The sequence below is a fragment of the Oncorhynchus gorbuscha genome, linkage group LG22 (genome assembly GCF_021184085.1).
Source record: "Oncorhynchus gorbuscha isolate QuinsamMale2020 ecotype Even-year linkage group LG22, OgorEven_v1.0, whole genome shotgun sequence".
NCBI lineage: Eukaryota > Metazoa > Chordata > Actinopteri > Salmoniformes > Salmonidae > Oncorhynchus > Oncorhynchus gorbuscha.
In genome coordinates, this window is record NC_060194.1 from 36,444,167 (window position 1) to 36,466,957 (window position 22,791).

Sequence of the window (22,791 nt, forward strand, 5' to 3'; positions counted from 1 at the left end):
TGTGTAGCTAGCTATATGCTCCAGGGACTCCTGTTGTGTGTAGCTAGCTATATGCTCCAGGGACTCCTATTGTGTGTAGCTAGCTATATGCTCCAGGGACTCCTATTGTGTGTAGCTAGCTATATGCTCCAGGGACTCCTATTGTGTGTAGCTCGCTATATGCTCCAGGGAATCCTGTTGTGTGTAGCTAGCTATATGCTCCAGGGACTCCTATTGTGTGTAGCTAGCTATATGCTCCAGGGACTCATTTTTTAAAATAATTTTATTTATTTCACCTTTATTTAACCAGGTAGGCAAGTTGAGAACAAGTTCTCATTTACAATTGCGACCTGGCCAAGATAAAGCAAAGCAGTTCGACAGATACAACCACAGAGAGTTACACATGGAGTAAAACAAACATACAGTCAATAATACATTATAAACAAGTCTATATACAATGTGAGCAAATGAAGTGAGAAGGGAGGTAAAGGCAAAAAAGGCCATGGTGGCAAAGTAAATACAATATAGCAAGTAAAACACTGGAATGGTAGTTTTGCAATGGAAGAATGTGCAAAGTAGACATAAAAATAATGGGGTGCAAAGGAGCAAAATAAATAAATAAATTAAATACAGTTGGGAAAGAGGTAGTTGTTTGGGCTAAATTATAGGTGGGCTATGTACAGGTGCAGTAATCTGTAAGATGCTCTGACAGTTGGTGCTTAAAGCTAGTGAGGGAGATAAGTGTTTCCAGTTTCAGAGATTTTTGCAGTTCGTTCCAGTCACTGGCAGCAGAGAACTGGAAGGAGAGGCGGCCAAAGAAAGAATTGGTTTTGGGGGTGACCAGAGAGATATACCTGCTGGAGTGTGTGCTACAGGTGGGAGATGCTATGGTGACCAGCGAGCTGAGATAAGGGGGGACTTTACCTAGCAGGGTCTTGTAGATGACATGGAGCCAGTGGGTTTGGCGACGAGTATGAAGCGAGGGCCAGCCAACGAGAGTGTACAGGTCGCAATGGTGGGTAGTATATGGGGCTTTGGTGACAAAACGGATTGCACTGTGATAGACTGCATCCAATTTGTTGAGTAGGGTATTGGAGGCTATTTTGTAAATGACATCGCCAAAGTCGAGGATTGGTAGGATGGTCAGTTTTACAAGGGTATGTTTGGCAGCATGAGTGAAGGATGCTTTGTTGCGAAATAGGAAGCCAATTCTAGATTTAACTTTGGATTGGAGATGTTTGATATGGGTCTGGAAGGAGAGTTTACAGTCTAACCAGACACCTAAGTATTTGTAGTTGTCCACGTATTCTAAGTCAGAGCCGTCCAGAGTAGTGATGTTGGACAGGCGGGTAGGTGCAGGTAGCGATCGGTTGAAGAGCATGGATTTAGTTTTACTTGTATTTAAGAGCAATTGGAGGCCACGGAAGGAGAGTTGTATGGCATTGAAGCTTGCCTGGAGGGTTGTTAACACAGTGTCCAAAGAAGGGCCGGAAGTATACAGAATGGTGTCGTCTGCGTAGAGGTGGATCAGGGACTCACCAGCAGCAAGAGCGACCTCATTGATGTATACAGAGAAGAGAGTCGGTCCAAGAATTGAACCCTGTGGCACCCCCATAGAGACTGCCAGAGGTCCGGACAGCAGACCCTCCGATTTGACACACTGAACTCTATCAGAGAAGTAGTTGGTGAACCAGGCGAGGCAATCATTTGAGAAACCAAGGCTGTCGAGTCTGCCGATGAGGATGTGGTGGTTGACAGAATCGAAAGCCTTGGCCAGATCAATGAATACGGCTGCACAGTAATGTTTCATATCGATGGCGGTTAAGATATCGTTTAGGACCTTGAGCGTGGCTGAGGTGCACCCATGACCAGCTCTGAAACCAGATTGCATAGCAGAGAAGGTATGGTTAGATTCGAAATGGTCGGTAATCTGTTTGTTGACTTGGCTTTCAAGACCTTAGAAAGGCATGGTAGGATAGATATAGGTCTGTAGCAGTTTGGGTCAAGAGTGTCCCCCCCTTTGAAGAGGGGGATGACCGCAGCTGCTTTCCAATCTTTGGGAATCTCAGACGACACGAAAGAGAGGTTGAACAGGCTAGTAATAGGGGTGGCAACAATTTCGGCAGATAATTTGAGAAAGAAAGGGTCCAGATTGTCTAGCCCGGCTGATTTGTAGGGGTCCAGATTTTTCAGCTCTTTCAGAACATCAGCAGAATGGATTTGGGAGAAGGAGAAATGGGGAAGGCTTGGGCGAGTTGCTGTTGGGGGTGCAGTGCTGTTGACCGGGGTAGGAGTAGCCAGGTGGAAAGCATGGCCAGCCGTAGAAAAATGCTTATTGAAATTCTCAATTATGGTGGATTTATCAGTGGTGACAGTGTTTCCTATCTTCAGTGCAGTGGGCAGCTGGGAGGAGGTGTTCTTATTCTCCATGGACTTTACAGTGTCCCAGAACTTTTTTGAGTTAGTGTTGCAGGAAGCAAATTTCTGCTTGAAAAAGCTAGCCTTGGCTTTTCTAACTGCCTGTGTATAACGGTTTCTAGCTTCCCTGAATAGCTGCATATCACGGGGGCTGTTCGATGCTAATGCAGAACGCCATAGGATGTTTTTGTGTTGGTTAAGGGCAGTCAGGTCTGGGGAGAACCAAGGGCTATATCTGTTCCTGGTTCTAAATTTCTTGAATGGGGCATGTTTATTTATTTATTTAAGATTTTTTTTAAATATCCAGGCATCCTCTACTGACGGGATGAGATCAATATCCTTCCAGGATACCCCGGCCAGGTCGATTAGAAAGGCCTGCTCGCTGAAGTGTTTCAGGGAGCGTTTTACAGTGACTCATATTGTGTGTTGCTAGCTATATGCTCCAGGGACTCCTATAGTGTGTAGCTAGCTATATGCTTCAGGGACTCCTATTGTGTGTAGCTAGCTATATGCTCCAGGGACTCCTATTGTGTGCAGCTAGCTATATGCTCCAGGGACTCCTATTGTGTGTAGCTAGCTATATGCTCCAGGGACTCCTATTGTGTGTAGCTAGCTATATGCTCCAGGAATTCATAATGTGTGTAGCTAGCTATATGCTCCAGGAATTCATAATGTGTGTAGCTAGCTGTATGCTCCAGGAATTCATAATGTGTGTAGCTAGCTATATCCCATTAAGCTGGCTGTGGGGAACATAGATTTTTCATGGCAGAAAGGAACCAGTAATGGAAAATCTCTCTTTATCCGTTTTCATGGTAGTTTTAATCAGTTTAATGATGAGTAAATATAGATTTGATTTATGAATGTATCATTAATTACCCCATAGCAATGCGTCTTTTTATTCTCTCTCTCTCTCTCTCTCTCTCTCTCTCTCTCTCTCTCTCTCTCTCTCTCTCTCTCTCTCTCCTCACTCTCTCTCTCCCTCTCTCTCTCTCTCTCTCTCTCTCCCCACTCTCTCTCTCTCCCCACTCCCCCCCTCCCCCCCTCTCTCTCTCTCTCTCTCTCTCTCTCTCTCTCTCTCTCTCTCTCTCTCTCTCTCTCTCTCTCTCTCTCTCTCTCTCTCTCTCTCTGTCTCTCTCTCTCTCTGTCTCTCTCCCCCTCTCTCTCGCTCTCTCTCGCATATCCTCTTTCTCACTTTTTCTTACATTCTCCCCCATCTCTCTCTCACTCTCTCTCACTCCCCTCACTCTCTCTCTCACTCCCCCCCCTCTCTCACTCTCTCTCTCCCCTCTCTCACTCCCCCCCCTCTCTCTCTCTCATTCTCTCTTTCCCCCTCTCTCGCTCTGTCTCGCATATCCTCTTTCTCACTTTTTCTTTCATTCTCCCCATCTCTCTCTTTCTCTCTCTTTCTCTGTCTCTCAGGTGCCCTCCAGATAGAGAACAGTGAGGAGTTGGACCAGGGAAAGTATGAGTGTGTGGCCACTAACTCTCAGGGAGTGCGTTACTCTTCCCCGGCCAACCTGTATGTACGAGGTAGGAACTTACCATGGGTATAAGAACACACACACAAACACACACGTGCATTATAACACACACACCATTATCACCATTATACAATGTATTAAGTGGTGTTAAGTCCTAGTTTATCTACATGTTTTTTTTGTTATTTATTTTCTTCCTATTTGCATCCACTAACCAAACCAAACCTATCCACCAAGTGAAACACCAGTTGGTGACCTAAGATTGATAACGTTCCAGACTAAACTGGGTTTTACAGGTGTTGCATCAAGGTGCTGTTTTTTGTAATAACTGCTACTGAATGGAATTAGACAAAAAGGAATAGGCCAGTGATGTCATACTGCACTGGGGCCAATGTGCAGTTCCAGGGTCTTTGCTACAGTATGACATCACAATTGTCCTCTCCCTCTTCATATTTTTCTAAATTGAGGGCCACAGTGACTGAGGGTTTGTTTTTCTCTTGCACTTTAAAGTGGAACTGACAGTGTTTTAACTACTGTGCAGATATGAAACAAACAGACAATTCCCAGTTTATGCTAAGAGCGTCTGCTAAATGACTTAAATGTAAATGTTGTAAAAATAGGTTCTATGTGACTCAACATTCCATGACGTTCACTAAGGTATTGTTCGCAGAACAGATGGATGCTGTTCAATGCCTGATTAATACACACAATTCCTAAACGTTCTAAGAATTTATGATAACGTGAAAATGACCATATCTAAGTGCTCGCTTGTCAGAAAATGTAAATATATATATATTTTTAAAGGGTGTCATCTTCCTCTGGGTGTATATGAAGAGATTTCATGGTCCTAAAATGTAGTCAGTTCCACTTTAATACAGTGATTGGCTAGCGAATACATTTGGTTTCTCAAGTCTAACTGAGACACAAAAAAACATAATGCAAACCAACAGCCAGTGTGGCCCTCCAGGGGTCTCAAACGGCCCTCCGTTTGAGACACCTGCTCTAGGTTCTCGACTGGGGTAAGGGAGACTGGAATTAGGGGTTCTAGACTCAAATTTCTAAGCTCTTAAGCCCATGAGTTTGAAGTTCCTGATCCTACATTTGAAGTGGGTTCTGTGGTTCTGTGAAGAACAGTGTGAATGAGCGTGTGTACATTTGTGTGACTGTGTGTATGCGGTGTGTGTGAGGCTTTGAGCTGGACGTTTTTACTCTCTGTTTCCCCGTTCTCTCTCTCCCCATCACGTCATTGTGTTCTGCATCAACCCCCTTACATCCCCCAGAGCAACGAGAAGGTTGGTGTGTTCTTTTCTTTCGGTACTCCTTCCTTTTTACAACACATTTACACCTGAAGTTAGGAGAGATACATCAGTCTTAAACAGTCTAGAAAAGACACATGAATAACCCTCATATCAAATTGGTTTTAATTTGATAAACACACTTCTTTGATTGAAGGCGTTTCACTAAGCTGTAATGAGGCTAGATGCCTACGCAGTCATTTGCATTGATTGCATTGTGTGGCCTTGTTTGTAGACCTTTGATATTGCTTTCATCCGAGCGCGACGTTCTCTGCATGGAACATTCTTGTTGTCATGGAGACCCAGGAATTGGAAATGAAAAGAAGGCTATCTATGCATGGACGGAGAGCGGAGGCGGCGCTTGCATGCCTGTACCCAGACTAACTGTGTGCCACGGCTCCAAGTGTGTGTGTGTATGTGTGTGTGTGTGTGTGTGTGTGTGTGTGTGTGTGTGTGTGTGTGTGTGTGTGTGTGTGTGTGTGTGTGTGTGTGTGTGTGTGTGTGTGTGTGTGTGTGTGTGTGTGTGTGTGTGTGTGTGTGTGTGTGTGTGTGCATGTGCTCTGTGTGCGTCTATTTTTTTTATTGATTTATTCTGTTGTCTTGTATTTATTGTTCTGTATTTCTGGGTTTGTGTTATGTAACTGTCATTCTTCTGCACTTGTGGCATGTTGTGTGTCGCGTTGCCAATGTGTTTTGGTATTGTGTGTGGTCTCTGTGTGTTGTATTGGTCTGCTGCTGTTTGTTTGCGTACATATTCTGTGTAGCCAGCTTGGTACTTGTATACTGAGTGGTCCTCATATCCCCTCAGGGAAAATAAAGCATTCAAATAAGGCTTTATTCAAGTGGCATTTAAAAGTAGCTTATAATTATTTACACGCTTGTTTGGTGAGCAAAGACTAAGTTAGTTCTGCTGGCTCAACATACACTTACACTCAGAGGCCAAAAGCACACACAGTATTAGATTAACAAAATGTACATTCATATTTATTTGCACAAAACAAGTTATTTCAGTGGATTGTGTCCGTCCACAGTATACTGTTATTCACACAAAGATCCTATGGAATTCTATGGTTATACTACATTCAATCAAATCAAATGTATTTGTCACATACACATGGTTAGCAGATGTTAATGCGAGTGTAGCGAAATGCTTGTGCTTCTAGATCCGACAATGCAGTAATAACCAATGAGTAATATAACCTAACTATTCCAAAACTACTACCTCATAGAACTACTACCTTATACACACGTTATAATACACACATTATATTAGTATGTTATTGTTCACACAGAGATCCTATGGAATTGGTTATTCAGCTGCTAAGTAGCGGTTGCTGTGGTTATGAACTATATAACGTCCTCTATTGATTGGCAGTTGAAATGAACAATGTATCCTCCTCGATATTGATGTATATTTATTGAACACATATTAATTAAACATCTCTCCACTTCTTTATTAGATCAGGCAGGATTAACCTGTGTAAATGCCAACAGGGCTTTAGTGTGCTGTGGCTGTGCTCTTTAATGAAATGCAACAGTATCCCAGGCAGCTCTCAATCCCAATCTACTATGGTCTAGCATCCTCATCAACTCTACCCTGTAGACAATCCTGGTATTGATACTGGAACAGAATAAATCATGGTATTACAATATAGTAGGCTACTTAATTAACAAGCAAAACCAGTGGGCTATAAGAGATGCTATTCTATCAACATTCTGGCCAGAGATCTTTCTTGAGAAGGGCTCTAGAAATATCCTTTATATGTTCCATGATATTAATACTACCTTGTTTTATTGATACTGAACTCACATGAACTCAGCAAAAAAATAAATGTATCTTTTTCAGCACCCTGTCTTTTCAAAGATGATTCGTAAATATCCAAAATAACTTCACAGATCTTCATTGTAAAGGGTTTAAACACGGTTTCCCATGCTTGTTCAATGAACCATAAAATAATTAATTAATGAACATGCACCTGTGGAACGGTCGTTGAGACACTATCAGCTTACAGACGGTAGGCAATTAAGGTCACCATTATTAAAACTTAGGACACTAAAGAGGCCTTTCTACTGACTCTGAAAAACACCAAGAGAAAGATGCCCAGGGTCCCTGCTCATCTGCGTGAACGTTCCTTAGGCATGCTGCAATGAGGCATGAGGACTGCAGATGTGGCCAGGGCAATAAATTGCAATATCCGTACTGTGAGACGCCTAAGACAGCGCTACAGGGAGACAGGACGGACTTCTGATCGTCTGGACTTCTGATCGTCCTCGCAGTGGCAGACCACATGTAACAACACCTGCACAGGATCGGTACATCCTAACATCACACCTGCGGGACAGGTACGGGATGGCAACAACAACTGCCCAAGTTACACCAGGAATGCCCAATCCCTCCATCAGTGCTCAAACGGTCTGCAATAGGCTGAGAGAAGCTGGACTGAGGGCTTGTAGGCCTGTTGTAAGGCAGGTCCTCACCAGACATCCCCGGCAGCAACGTCGGCTATGGGCACAAACCCACTGTCGATTGACCAGACAGGACTGGCAAAAAGTGCTCTTCACTGACGAGTCGCGGTTTTGTCTCACCAGGAGTGATGGTCGGATTCACTTTTATTGTCGAAGGAATGAGAATTACACCAAGGCCTGTACTCTGGAGTGGGATCGATTTGGAGGGTCCATCATGGTCTGTCTGGGGAAGTGTGTCACAGCATCATCGGACTGAGCTTGTTGTCATTGCAGGCCATCTCAACGCTGTGTGTTACAGGGAAGACATCCTCCTCCCTCATGTGGTACCCTTCCTGCAGGCTCATCCTGACATGACCCTCCAGCATGACAATACCACCAGCCATACTGCTTGTTCTGTGCGTGATTTCCTGCAAGACAGGAATGTCAGTGTTCTGCCATGGCCAGCGAAGAGCCATGATCTCAATCCTATTGAGCACGTCTGGGACCTGTTGGATCGGAGAGTGAGGGCTAGGGCCATTCCCCACAGAAATGTCCGGGAACTTGCAGGTGCCTTGGTGGAAGGGGGGGGTAACATCTCACAGCAAGAACTGGCAAATCTGGTGCAGTCCACGAGGAGGAGATGCACTGCAGTACTTAATGCAGGTGGTGGCGACAACAGATACTGACTGTTAGTTTTGATTCTGAACCCCCCTTTGTTCAGGGACACATTATTCCATTTCTGTTAGTCACTTGTTCAGTTTATGTCTCAGTTGCTGAATATTGTTATGTTCATACAAATATTTACACATGTTAAGTTTGCTGAAAATAAACGCAGTTGACATTGAGAGGACATTTCTTTTTTTGCTGAGTTTATATGTCTGATAGTAAATAGGTTGTCACTGCCTGACCGTTCATTCTCGGCCTTATCTTTGTTCAGCACTTGAATATTGTGTTGTCCTGCTGCTGAGCTGGATGTACCCTACTTTCCTTGACAGAAACATTCTCTTCTTCAGCTTTAAAAAGTCTCCATACCTTGAGGGAACTTCCAGTCGTTAGATATGTATACCACACGTTATGCACACACTTTAAGAGTTGAGTATTTTCTGAAATAAAATATCAAGCTGAATTGTATGGTACTGCGTACAGTAGGTGCTCTTGTCTGCTGCATGGTTTTAACCTGGTCACTCTGTTTGTGTTTGTCTCTGTCTGGCTTTGGAGAGAATCTGCCTGCCTGCCTGCCGATTTGATGTCTCTTATAACAGTTACATTTGATTTAGTCTGTTAAATAAATTCCTATTTTTTTGTCTTGAACTTTAGTGTCCAATTCTGGGGATCTGTTGGAATTCTAGGGCCACTCCAAATGTATGGCACTGTTATGTTGAATGGGATCATGTCCACCGAGCTATTGAATCACTGCCAAATGTTCATTCGTATTTGGTTTTGGTGAATAGTTTGTTTGCGTGTATTCTGAGGAAGACTAGGAATACAGTGAAATCCATTGAACCTAGAGAAGATATTTCAATGCTAGGTGAAGTTTATTAATGAATCTGAGCATGGTTCTTTTAAATTAAATGCATCAGCTGAGAATAATTTGGGGGAAGACTGAGGCCAGTGATTCTATGAAAACTCTTTCCCCCTGATTTACTCCCACTGACTGAGTGGAGATTCCTGTATTGTGACTCAAAACATGATTCAAACCCCTGATTCAGATACTGTTTCGAATCTTGACGTTAGCCAATATTTCTACTGACTGTGTCTGTCTGCCCTTCCTCCCCTTGCATCCACTTCTGTCTGTCTGTCTGTCTGTCTGTCTGTCTGTCTGTCTGTCTGTCTGTCTGTCTGTCTGTCTGTCTGTCTGTCTGTCTGTCTGTCTGTCTGTCTGTCTGTCTGTCTGTCTGTCTGTCTCTGTCTGTCTGTCTGTCTGTCTGTCTGTCTGTCTGTCTGTCTGTCTGTCTGTCTGTCTGTCTGTCTGTCTGTCTGTCTGTCTGTCTGTCTGTCTGTCTGTCTGTCTGTCTGTCTGTCTGTCTGTCTGTCTGTCTGTCTGTCTGTCTGTCTGTCTGTCTGTCTGTCTGTCTGTCTGTCTGTCTGTCTGTCTGTCTGTCACTTCAGTCCTCTGTTTTGCAGCCTCGGGGTACCAAATTTTCAGTTCCTACGACATCCACCAATCAAAGTCTGATTTTGGAGAACCTTAACAGCAGTTTTAAGAGCGCCATGTGTTTTCTCTTTCCCATCCCTCCTTTCTTTCCCCTTCTGCCCTTTCCCCCTTTTTTCTTATCTCCCTTACCTCTTATCCTCTCTGCCCCCATCCCTCTCTTCTAATATCCCTTCCTTCTTTCTCTCTCTTCTGCATTATGCACTCCATCTGTACCCTGGTGTGTAGGATCAACAGACAAATGTGCATAATTTTAAATTACTAAAAACATGTGCATCCTACCCCTTTCTCTCTCTTTGGATTATCTCTCTCTGTCATGATTATCTCTCTCTGTCATGATTATCTCTCTCTGTCATGACTCATGATGTATGTCTTGATGTTTTCTTATTTCAAGTGTTCAATGTGAACATTGTAATTGCAACGACACCTATTTATATCCCCCATAACCTTATTTACATCACTTTTATTTATTTTCAACATTGCTGCGTTCATCTGGTATTCTGGTTGTACAATGAGGCCGTGAGTTGCCACATTGACTGGAAGAGGAACCAGACAATACTCTCTTTCTCTCTCTCTATCTGTCTTCTCCCTCTGTCTCTTCATGATTATAGTTTTTTTCTACAAGTCTTCTATGCATGCAAGTGAACCGTGAGCTCTGTCTCTATGCATCCATGCATCTTCCCCTCTACGTGCCATTATATCAAATAGATCTGACAGCTAGCTAGTAGATTCAGCACAGGTACAGTTAACAGAAGCACTCTGTGCAAGTTGTCTGACTAATAGCTGGTTCTATCAATTGGCTCTGCTAGCGCCATGTATCTAAAGGGCCCTCATCTGCAGTGGAGAACTCACCCCAGAGGCACAGAAATCTCATTGAAGTTTCTCATTATAGTTTCTCACTCAAGTTTCTGGTAAAGTTTCTCATTTTCAAGTCAGTAGCCTTGAGCTTCGCTGCAACAGTAGTTCAGCTGTAATTTACATCTTCACATTGGTTTTATTTAAGCTCATTTTAGTTCCTCGGGAAGAAATCCTATGGTATTTTGTGCAGCCCAGAGTGCCAGTATTTGTATTGTAGATCTTGTTTTAAATAGGGAAGAGGAAATAGTATAGTCTGGGCATCTACAGTGATGATTCTACAATACCAAATGATGTCCTTGTAAAATATGCAATGGGTTGTTGCACACTGGCTAAAACGTGAGAAACGTACAACAGGTTTCATGTGCAGGGTGAAATGTAGCTTGAGAAAGCAGTCTCTCAACATGGGATCTGTGTATTTCAACTGCTATCATTAGCTAATATTTTCAAAACTACCAATGTAGTTTCGACTAAACGTGAAATATCCCTTTGTAAAACCTCTGTAAAAGCAGTGAAGTTCATACTACCCTTTCTGTTACCCCACTTTCTCTCTCTCTTTCGCTCTCTCTCGTTCTCTCTTTCTGTATCTTTCTTACCCCCCCTCTGTCGCCCCCTTTTCTGTCCCTCCCGCTCCGGCTCCCCCTCCTCATCCCCCTCTCTACAATCCTCCCCCCCGTCTTCCCCATCTCCTCCTCTCCCAGTGCGTCGTGTGCCCCCTCGTTTCTCCATCCTGCCCTCCAACCATGAGATCATGCCCAGCGGCAGCATCAACATCACCTGTGTGGCGGTGGGTTCACCAATGCCCTACGTCAAATGGATGCTGGGTAGTGAGGACCTGACACCTGAGGACGAGATGCCGGTGGGGCGGAACGTTCTGGAGCTCAACGGAATCAGGGAGTCGGCCAACTACACCTGTGTGGCCATGAGCAGTCTGGGGGTTATAGAGGCCACTGCACAGGTGTCAGTTAAGAGTAAGGGACAACCTTTCTCTTTCTAATTGTGCTCTCTCTGTCTCTCCCTCTCCCCGACTTTGAATACCACCGTATTAGAGAGTAAGGACCATCTATGATCTTGCAGGTGCCCATCAAGAGTAAGATCCACTTTTCTCCCCCTGTCTGCCTTCAGACATTAAGGACAGTTGAACAAATATCTCCTTCTCCCTTCATAGCTCTTCCCAAGCCTCCCGGTACCCCCATCGTCACGGAGACGACTGCCACCAGCGTCACCATCACCTGGGACTCCGGTAACCCCGACCCGGTGTCCTATTACATCATCCAGTACCGGGCCAAGGCACCAGACAGCAAGTACGAGACGGTGGACAGTATCACCACCACCAGGTACAGCATTGGAGGGCTCTACCCCAACACGGAGTATGAGATCAGGGTGTCAGCCGTCAACAGCATCGGCCAGGGACCCTCGTCCACCCGGGTGGAGGCCAGGACAGGGGAGCAGGCCCCGGCTAGCCCCCCCAGGAACGTCCAGGCCAGGATCATCTCCAAGAACACTGTCATGGTCCGCTGGGAGGAACCAGAGGAGCCCAATGGACAGGTCAGTGTTGATCTTTGTTTTGTCAGTTGTTTTGTTAAAGGTAAAAAAACATTTTTAACTCAATATTAAATAACTTCTGGGTAACAATTAAGTACCTTATTGTGATTGTTTTCAATTAAAATGCGGAAAAAAAATCTTCTTAACAAAACAATTTTTCAAACAAGATTGTTGTCTGTCTAGGTGTGGGGAGGACAAAACTTAAAACTAGCTGTTATTGGCAGAAACGTTTGGAACTGTTTTTCTTATTGGTCTAATTGTAATGATATTCGTCTGCTGTTTGAAGAGAGTCAGACCGAAATGCAGCGTGTAGGTTACTCATGACTTTTAATGAAGAAAATAGCGGTACATGAAATAACTGAAAATACGAAAACAACAAACGAGAGAAACTAATACAGCCTATCTGGTGACTAACACAGAGACAGGTACAATCACCCACCAAATACAACGCGCACTCAGGCTGCCTAAATACGGTTCCCAATCCGAGACAACGAGAATCAGCTGACTCCAATTAGGAATCGCCTCAGGCAGCCAAGCCTAACTAGACACACCCCTAATAATACACACTCCCAATAAATACAACCCCAATACGAAATACAACATATAAACCCATGTCACACCCTGGCCTACCCAAACATATAACAAAAACACAAGATACAATGACCAAGGCGTGACAGAACCCCCCCCCCCTAAGGCGCGGACTCCGGGACGCACCTCAAGGACATAGGGAGGGTCCGGGTGGGCGTCTGTCCATGGTGGCGGTTCTGGCTCGGGACGTGGACCCCACTCCATAAATGTCCTAGTTCCTCCCCTTCGCGTCCTAGGATAATCCACCTTCTCCGCCGACCATGGCCTAATAGTCCTCACCCTGATCCCCACATAACTGAGGGGCAGCTCGGGACCGAGGGGCAGCTCAGGACCGAGGGGCAGCTCGGGACCGAGGGGCAGCTCGGGACAGAGGGGCAGCTCGGGACCGAGGGGCAGCTCGGGACAGAGGGGCAGCTCGGGACAGAGGGGCATCTCGGGACAGAGGGGCAGCTCGGGACAGAGGGGCAGCTCGGGACAGAGGGGCAACTCGGGATAGAGGGGCAACTCGGGACAGAGGGGCAACTCAGGATAGAGGGGCAACTCAGGATAGAGGGGCATCTCAGGACAGCGGGGCAGCTCGGGACAGAGGGGCAGCCCGGGACAGAGGGGCAGCCCGGGATAGAGGGGCAGCCCGGGACCGAAGCAGCCCGGTACTGAGGGGAAGCCCGGTACTGAGGGGAAGCCCGGTACTGAGAGGGAGCCCAGTACTGAGAGGGAGCCCAGTACTGAGAGGAAGCTCAGTACTGAGAGGGAGCCCAGTACAGAGAGGGAGCCCAGTACAGAGAGGGAGCCTAGTACTGAGAGAAAGCTCAGTACTGAGAGGAAGCTCAGGCAGGTAGTAGGCTCCGGTAAATCCTGGCTGGCTGGTGGACCTGGATGATTAAGGTTGTCTGGCCGATCTAGAAGATCTTGGCAGACTGGCACTTCTGGCGGATCCTGGCAGACTGGCACTTCTGGTGGATCCTGGCAGACTGGTGACGCTGGGCCGACTGGCGGCGCTGGGCAGACAGGAGACTCCGGCAGCGCAGGAGAGGAGAAAGGCTCTGGCTGAGCTGAACAGGCGGGAGACTCCAACAGTGCAGGAGAGGAGAAAAGCTCTGGCTGCGCTGAACAGGCGAGGCGCACTGGACGCGCTGGGCCGACTGGTAGCACTGGTGGCGCTGGACAGACAGGAGACTCCGGCAGCACCGGAGAGGAGAAAGGCTCTGGCTGCGCTAAACAGGCTGGAGACTCCGATAGCACAGGAGGGGAGAAAAGCACTGGCTGTGCTGAACAGGTGATGCGCACTGGACGCGCTGGGCCGACTGGGAGCACTGGTGGCGCTGGACAGACAGGAGACTCCGGCAGCGCAGGAGAGGAGAAAAGCTCTGGCTGCGCTAAACAGGCTGGAGACTCCGATAGCACAGGAGGGGAGAAAAGCACTGGCTGTGCTGAACAGGCGAGGCGCACTGGAGGCCTGGTGCGTGGTGCTGGAACTGGTGGTACTGGCGCGAGGAAACGCACAGGAAGCCTGGTGCGGGGAGCTGCTACCGGAGGACTGGTGTGTAGAGGTGGCTCTGGATAGACCGGACCGTGCAGGCGCACTGGAGCTCTTGAGCACCTAGCCTGCCCAAGCTTACCTGGCTCGATGCCCACTCTAGCCCGGCAAATAGGAAGGGCTGGTATGTGTCGCAGCTGGCTCTGCACCCGCACTGGAAACACCGTGCGCTCCATAGCATAACACGGTGCCTGCCCGGTCTCTCTAGCCCAACGGTGAGCACAGGGAGTATGCGCAGGTTTCCTACCTGGCATAACTATTATCCCTTTTAGCTCCCCCTCAATATTTTTTGGGGGTGACTTTCCGGTTTCCAACCGCGTCGCCGTGCTGCCTCATACATGCGCCTCTCCGCTTTAGCTGCCTCTATTTCCTCCTTGGGACGGCGATATTCTCCCGGCTGCTCCCAGGGTCCTTGACCGTCTAATTCCTCCTCCCATGTTCAAATCTCCAAATGATGCAGTCTCTCCCATTGGAACTGCTCTTCACGATTAACAGGGAGAGTAGGCTCAGGTCTATTCTCTGACTCAGCCACTCTCTCTCTGCGCTTTCCCCCTTTACCTTCGGTTTTCGCTCTGTATAGCAATGCTTTCCTTCTCGATTCCATACGTGTATAGCCCTCTTCGCATTGCTGTAGGGAATCCCAGGCGGGCTCCTGCACTCGCTCTGGGTCAGCCGCCCACCTGTCGATTTCTTCCCACGTCGTATAATCCCTGCTTCTGCCGTCCATAGCGTCCTCCTTTAGCTCCTGCCAGTTCACACGCTGCTCGGTCTGTGAATGGTGGGTGATTCTGTAATGATATTCGTCTGCTGTTTGAAGAGAGTCAGACCGAAATGCAGCGTGTAGGTTACTCATGACTTTTAATGAAGAAAATAGCGGTACATGAAATAACTGAAAATACGAAAACAACAAACAAGAGAAACTAATACAGCCTATCTGGTGACTAACACAGAGACAGGTACAATCACCCACCAAATACAACGCGCACTCAGGCTGCCTAAATACGGTTCCCAATCCGAGACAACGAGAATCAGCTGACTCCAATTAGGAATCGCCTCAGGCAGCCAAGCCTAACTAGACACACCCCTAATAATACACACTCCCAATAAATACAACCCCAATACGAAATACAACATATAAACCCATGTCACACCCTGGCCTACCCAAACATATAACAAAAACACAAGATACAATGACCAAGGCGTGACACTAATATCTCATTTAACGCCTGGTTATGTCACCAGGCAGGCCAAAACATAATCATTTGAACAATTTCACAATATTACTCCAACCTCATAGTGAGGAAATATATATAAAACACAGGAAAGTAGGTTTTTTGACTTGACTGGTTCTTTAATCATTTATTAATAATAATTTACTGATGTACTACTTTATTTATTTATAATGTATTTTGTTATTAATCTGTAAATGTATGAATGTATTAATTAGAATGTTATCAGAAGAGAATAAATGACCAAGACAGGGATAATAAACAGTGATCAACATCTCTGACAGAGACAACACTGAGGCGCAATAATAACTGAGTTAGTTAGATAAACATCCCATTTTCCTCTGTTGTCCCTGGGCAGTCTAAACATAATACGCTGCATAATGGTTGCCTGGCGACTCACCCTGAATTGAAATCCGCTGCTCTATGGACCATCGTAGAGAAGAACCGTCAGTTTGTCCGGAGCAATGTGGATGGGTAGCCAGGCAGTCCTAATGGAGTCATCATAAACAACAGTAATCACAACAAGGCGTGGAGATGGGGCAGTGCATCATAAAACACATGACAGTTTTAACCATGGACTATAGTGATTACTCTTCAGGTAAAGAAAGGGTCAAAGGTAATTCAGTTATTTAATGATAACGGTAATGATAGTTCAACCTCCAAGCGAATGCCATTTTTATCTAGCTCAACGGCATATAGGTCCGGTCCAGTATCATTTGTTCTGGGCATTGATGTCACAATATATAATAGCTTCCAAGCTCAAACAAGTCTATGAGACCAGACAATGAAAGGCTAATTATAGAAAACAGCAGAAAGGAGTTTCTCTCCATCATCTAACTGTCTCTCTCTGTGGCTCCCCCTGCCTCTGTTCCTCCGTCGCTCCCTCCAGGTGAAAGGTTACCGGGTGTACTACACCATGGACCCATCTCAGCCCATGAGTCTGTGGCAGATCCATAATGTTCAGGACAGCACCATCACCTCCATCCAGAGCCTGGTAACCTCTGAAACATACACTGTCAGAGTCCTGGCCTTTACATCTGTGGGAGATGGACCCTTTTCTGATCCTGTCCATGTCAAAGTGCTGCCCGGAGGTCAGTGTGTGTGTGTGTCTGTGTGTGTCTGTGTGTGGGTTAGTGTGGGTTAGTGTGGGTTAGTGTGGGTTAGTGTGTGGGTTAGTGTGTGGGTTAGTGTGGGTTAGTGTGTGGGTTAGTGTGGGTTAGTGTGGGTTAGTGTGTGGGTTAGTGTGTGGGTTAGTGTGGGTTAGTGTGTGGGTTAGTGTGTGGGTTAGTGTGTGGGTTAGTGTGTGGGTTAGTGTGTGGGTTAGTGTGGGTTAGTGTGGGTTAGTGTGTGGGTTAGTGTGTGGGTTAGTGTGGGTTAGTGTGTGGGTTAGTGTGGGTTAGTGTGGGGGTGTGTGTGGGTTAGTGTGTGTCTGGGGGTTAGTGTGTGTGTGTGTGTGTGTGTCTGGGGGTTGTGTGTGTGTGTGTGTGGGGGGGTTAGTGTGTGTGTGTGTGTGAGAGAGTTAGTGTGTGTCTGTGGGTTAGTGTGTCTGTGTGTGTGTCTGTGTGTCTGTCTGTGTGGGTTAGTGTGTCTGTGGGTTAGTGTGTCTGTGGGTTAGTGTGTCTGTGGGTTAGTGTGTCTGTGGGTTAGTGTGTCTGTGGGTTCGTGTGTGTGTGGGTTAGTGTGTGTGTGTCTGTGGGTTTGTTCCCTTTTCTGACCCGGTTCATGTCAAAGTGCTTCAGTACTGTTTAAGGTCAGTGACACACATCTTTTGTAGAACTACAGGGCTGGAATGGGATTTGTCTGTTTAAATAAAGGATGAATAGAAGAGTCTAGAAGCTACTAACTGACTGGATGCTGGAGAGGTGAGTTCTAACTCTTGTCCTGTCTCCTCTTCTATCCCCTGTAGTTCCAGGGCAGCCAGGAAAGTTCAAGGTGGGCAAGGTGACGGAGACCAGTATAGAGCTGACCTGGGAACCGTCCTACATCAAGGAGGGCATCGTCAACTACGAACTGCTCTACAAACCTGTCAAGTTCGGCAGCCTGGTCAGACCTTTTCTTCCATACTAAGTAGATTTCATTAAGGTGATAAAGTCCATTTATAAGATTATCCAGTTCTTTCTTTCTTTTATTCACGTTCTCTCCCCCCCTTCTCCGTCTCTAACAGGAGAAGTTTACGTTTGGGCCCAGGGCTTCGTACACAGTGGAGGGTCTGAGGGCGAACACGGAGTACTCCCTCTCCCTGGCTGCCATTTCAAACAAAGGCATCGGAGCCTTTACCAACGAGCTGGTCCAGAGGACAGCACAAGCCAGTAGGTTTCCCTCTGTCACACCTGCAAACACACACTGTGTAACGTTATAGTGTGATGTACTTGTATCCCTCACAGCTCACTGATCCCCAGGAGTCGTCTACACACTCATCCATCTTGTCCACTCATCTATTCATTTATCTTGTTCACTCATCCATCCATCCCTGCATCTATCTTCTATCTATTCAGAGTGTACCTGATGTTTAGCACACCAACAGTTTATTTGAACTTTCACAGTTTTCTCACACAGTGAAAAGTCATGGATATACAGATCGGATAAGGCTGCTGTTTCATTTTCTTCAGTCCTTCACAGTTTCCTTTACTTCAAGGTGGGTCAAAGTACCCTTTTTCTCCAGTTCAAGAAGCTCACCGTCACAGGTCAAATGTCAAAGGTCATCAGGATGAAATGATTTTCGAGGCTTTATTGGAGGTATGTGCTGGTCAGTCGGAGTCTAAGACCAAATCAAACTAATAGGCCTGTATCCAACGGAGACTGGTGTAAAGGTACAGTATTACTTTTTCATATTTGTTACCTGGGAAAAATGGACACCATATAATATACATTGGACGTACAGCTAACTGCCAAAATAAAGGAAACACTTGAGTAAATGAGGGATACAAAGTATATTGAAAGCAGGTGCTTCCACACAGGTGTGTTTCCTGAGTTAATTAATCAATTGACATCCCATCATGCTTAGGCTCATGTAGAAATGCTGGGTAAGCCATTATTATGGACATTATTTTGGCTACCATAGCTATGCCCCCATAGGATGACTATGCCCTCATCCACAGGGCACAAGTGGTCACTGAATGGTTTGATGAGGATGAAAACAATGTAAACCATATGCCATGACCATCTCAGTCACCAGATCTAAACCCAATCGGGAACACGTAGAATGTATGCACACATGAGATCCTGATAAAAGCGTCTGCTAAATCGCATATATTATTATATATTATTTATATTACTTATGGGAGATCCTGGAACGGCGCTTGAGACAGCATTTTTCCACCACCATCAACAAAACACTAAATGATGGAATTTCTGGTGGAAGAATGGTGTCGCTTCCTTCTAATAGAGTTCCAGACAATAGTAGAATCTATGCCATGGTGCAGTGAAGCTGTTCTGGATCGTGGAGGCCCAACGCCCTTTTGAGATGCTTTAGGCTGGTGTTTCCTTTATTTTGGCAGTTACCTGTATATTCACCAACAGAAACTTTCTGCAACTTTGAACATGTTATTTGGCTAGCTGGATGCCCCATGTTATGCTTGACCTACACATGGAGGTTAGACACCTGGGTGGCAGGCTAGGGAGTGACTGAATGTGGCAGATAACAATTTCATTTCATGGAGCAGAATGCATTTCACAGTTAGCTTAGCACGGTTTGCGTGCAATCACTAGGCTTGGGTGCACATCGTGATTGTTCCCTCAGACCACTGGTACTGGGACTGTGCAGCTGAAGTGTCAGACTGTCAGATTCACAAATCCATGAATGATGAACATATTCGTGCACATATCTTTTCCTCTGAACCTTTGTTTGGTTGACATTTTGTTTGAATGGTGGTTGTTGCATGGTAAGAAGGTCTTATGTGATGGCTACGGGTGGGAAGGACAGGCACGCATCTCAAACAGTGCCTGGTTGTGTCTCTTATCCTTGCTGTTCTTCTGTCCCTCCGTCCACTGCCTTGTCTCTCATTCTATCTCGTAGTTCCTCTCTGAAATTGCAATTCAACGTTAATGAAAGAATTTGGTTTTGGTTTTAGTTTCAGCTGCCTCAAATCCTGCTCTCCACATTTTTATATGACATTTGAAATATCCAATCCACAAACCTAATTTGAAGAAATTCGATTGGGCAGTTTAAACTTGTACTGAAGCTGGCTAAATCAGGGTTACACAGAGTGATTCTTGGTAGTCTAAAACAAATCTAAATTGAAGCAAAAGTATACACCTCACACACATGGTTATGGGCTTAAACAAAAGAAGACACCTGCACCATGTCAGATATAAAGTTGTAATGTATTATATTTTGAGTTTGCGTCCCAATATTACACTTCAGATACATCACAGAAGACTGACATATAACTAATCTGTTTGACATAGTAACACCGGATATTCATATTTTAAAAACATCATCTTTATTAATTATGAAATTATGAAAACATGAATAACATTCGCTTTTGGTCGTTGACTGCAGGAAAGGGCTACGAAGCATTACTAAAATATATAAAGAGTTCAACTCATCATAGGGGGCCGCAGTAGTTTGCGGGTCTGCATATGCACTTCCATACCCACACACATGTTGTCAGAGTAGGCCCTACCCTATTGAGGGCCCTTGGCAAAATAATGTTTTAGCAACCCCCCATCTTGACAGTGGAGAGAAAAAACATATGTTTTAGAGTACATTTCCTGCAATAGGGTAGAGAGGTATGTTTGCAGTTTTAATATGATATCTGAGTGAGAGTGACTAACAAAATCAATGGGGGCCCCCTGGTCAATAAATCACCATGAATACTAAAAGTTTACTGGCTGTTCGACTAACTTACTCGTCTAAAAAATGTTTTTTTGACATGGCCAATTAGGTGACTGTCAGTGAGTGACATAACAAGAGAAAAACTGCTGATGCACAACCAAATGTCACCTGGTGTATTCTACTATTCTAACTCTCAACAGCAAGTTGTTGTGTCGTCGCCCCCCCCAAATGTTTCTACTGTTTTTTATGGTTTTGGAAATGTATCCGCGGGCAGTTATCCATCCCTGATCTACAGTATAGTGGCAGTTACCCATCCCTGATCTACAGTATAGTGGCAGTTACCCATCCCTGATCTACAGTATAGTGGCAGTTACCCATCCCTGATCTACAGTATAGTGGCAGTTACCCATCCCTGATCTACAGTATAGTCAGTTACCCATCCCTGATCTACAGTATAGTGGCAGTTACCCATCCCTGATCTACAGTATAGTGGCAGTTACCCATCCCTGATCTACCCAGTATAGTGGCAGTTACCCATCCCTGATCTACAGTATAGTGGCAGTTACCCATCCCTGATCTACAGTATAGTGGCAGTTACCCATCCCTGATCTACAGTATAGTGGCAGTTACCCATCCCTGATCTACAGTATAGTGGCAGTTACCCATCCCTGATCTACAGTATAGTGGCAGTTACCCATCCCTGATCTACAGTATAGTGGCAGTTACCCATCCCTGATCTACAGTATAGTGGCAGTTACCCATCCCTGATCTACAGTATAGTGGCAGTTACCCATCCCTGATCTACAGTATAGTGGCAGTTACCCATCCCTGATCTACAGTATATCCCTGATCTACAGTTACCCATCCCTGATCTACAGTATAGTGGCAGTTACCCATCCCTGATCTACAGTATAGTGGCAGTTACCCATCCCTGATCTACAGTATAGTACCCATCCCTGATCTACAGTTACCCATCCCTGATCTACAGTATAGTGACAGTTACCCATCCCTGATCTACAGTATAGTGGCAGTTACCCATCCCTGATCTACAGTATAGTGACAGTTGCCCATCCCTGATCTACAGTATAGTGACAGTTACCCATCCCTGATCTACAGTATAGTGACAGTTACCCATCCCTGATCTACAGTATAGTGACAGTTGCCCATCCCTGATCTACAGTATAGTGACAGTTACCCATCCCTGATCTACAGTATAGTAGCAGTTACCCATCCCTGATCTACAGTATAGTGACAGTTACCCATCCCTGATCTACAGTATAGTGACAGTTACCCATCCCTGATCTACAGTATAGTGACAGTTGCCCATCCCTGATCTACAGTATAGTAGCAGTTACCCATCCCTGATCTACAGTATAGTGACAGTTACCCATCCCTGATCTACAGTATAGTGGCAGTTACCCATCCCTGATCTACAGTATAGTGGCAGTTACCCATCCCTGATCTACAGTATAGTGGCAGTTGCCCATCCCTGATCTACAGTATAGTGGCAGTTGCCCATCCCTGATCTACAGTATAGTGGCAGTTACCCATCCCTGATCTACAGTATAGTGGCAGTTACCCATCCCTGATCTACAGTATAGTGGCAGTTACCCATCCCTGATCTACAGTATAGTGGCAGTTACCCATCCCTGATCTACAGTATAGCTCTGTTCTTATCCAGCCAAGCAAAACTAAGCAGAGCTGTGTCTCTAGACAACATCTTAAAGGCCCTCTTCCCAGTCGTAAATCACTGTGCTGCCATTGGTGAGAGCAGACAGGTGAAAGCCAATCATCTGGTATCAGTTACACATCCTCCTGGGCAGTAATTAAGTTGTCCTTTATCTCATTACCTAGCTAACATGATTAATTCCTTTCTTCCTCCATAAAGCTTTGTCTTCTGTGTTGAAGCCCTTGTCTTCTGTGTCGAAGCCCTTGTCTTCTGTGTCGAAGCTTTTGTCTTCTGTGTTCAGCTGAGTCATGTTTGTTTGTATTTAGAGGCCTTCTCTTTTAATTTAGTTTTCCTTTTTTTATTTGTATTTCCTTTTTCTTCTATCCTTTTGTTTTGGCTTTGGTTTTTCACCCTCTTTCCGCCATTGTGTCTTTGCTCTCCCTTTCTATTTCTTCACTGCGTTCGAAACTCCCCTGGCATTGCCCACTTCCTTATCCGGACCCTCATCCAATCAGAGCCCTCGGCTGCTCCCCTGGGCGTGTCCTGTGACAGCCCCAGCTCCACCTCCCTGAGGGTAAGTTGGACACCGCCGCCCACTGAGACCCAAAATGGCACACTGACTGCTTATGTGCTGCACTACCAACAAGTGGTGTCTGGGGCCGAGGTCAAAGGTCAGGGTCCAGAGGTGAAGGTGCCTCCCATCCCCCCAGAGCAGGGGCAAGCAGTTGTGGAGGGGCTGGAAAAGTGGACCTGGTACCGCGTTAGCCTGGCAGCCTTCACTACCTCCGGACCAGGCAGCCCTGCTCTCACTACCGAGTGTGTGT

General features: G+C 45.8%; 1 protein-coding gene across 11 annotated transcripts in view; it reads left to right on the top strand.

Annotated features, from left to right (window-relative positions):
- LOC124010182 (receptor-type tyrosine-protein phosphatase S-like) overlaps nt 1–22,791 on the top strand; it is a 162,925-nt gene that overhangs the window by 106,177 nt on the left and 33,957 nt on the right. For 5 of the 11 annotated variants that reach the window (XM_046322580.1, XM_046322575.1, XM_046322576.1 and 2 more), the window contains 8 exons: nt 3,817–3,927; nt 5,156–5,167; nt 9,996–10,010; nt 11,324–11,593; nt 11,791–12,170; nt 16,411–16,612; nt 17,428–17,564; nt 17,686–17,830. In XM_046322580.1, coding sequence (XP_046178536.1) covers nt 3,817–3,927; nt 5,156–5,167; nt 9,996–10,010; nt 11,324–11,593; nt 11,791–12,170; nt 16,411–16,612; nt 17,428–17,564; nt 17,686–17,830 — 1,272 coding nt within the window. The remainder of the gene's footprint in view (nt 1–3,816; nt 3,928–5,155; nt 5,168–9,995; nt 10,011–11,323; nt 11,594–11,790; nt 12,171–16,410; nt 16,613–17,427; nt 17,565–17,685; nt 17,831–22,791) is intronic. The other 6 variants (XM_046322579.1, XM_046322582.1, XM_046322578.1 and 3 more) reach the window with 3 other exon arrangements.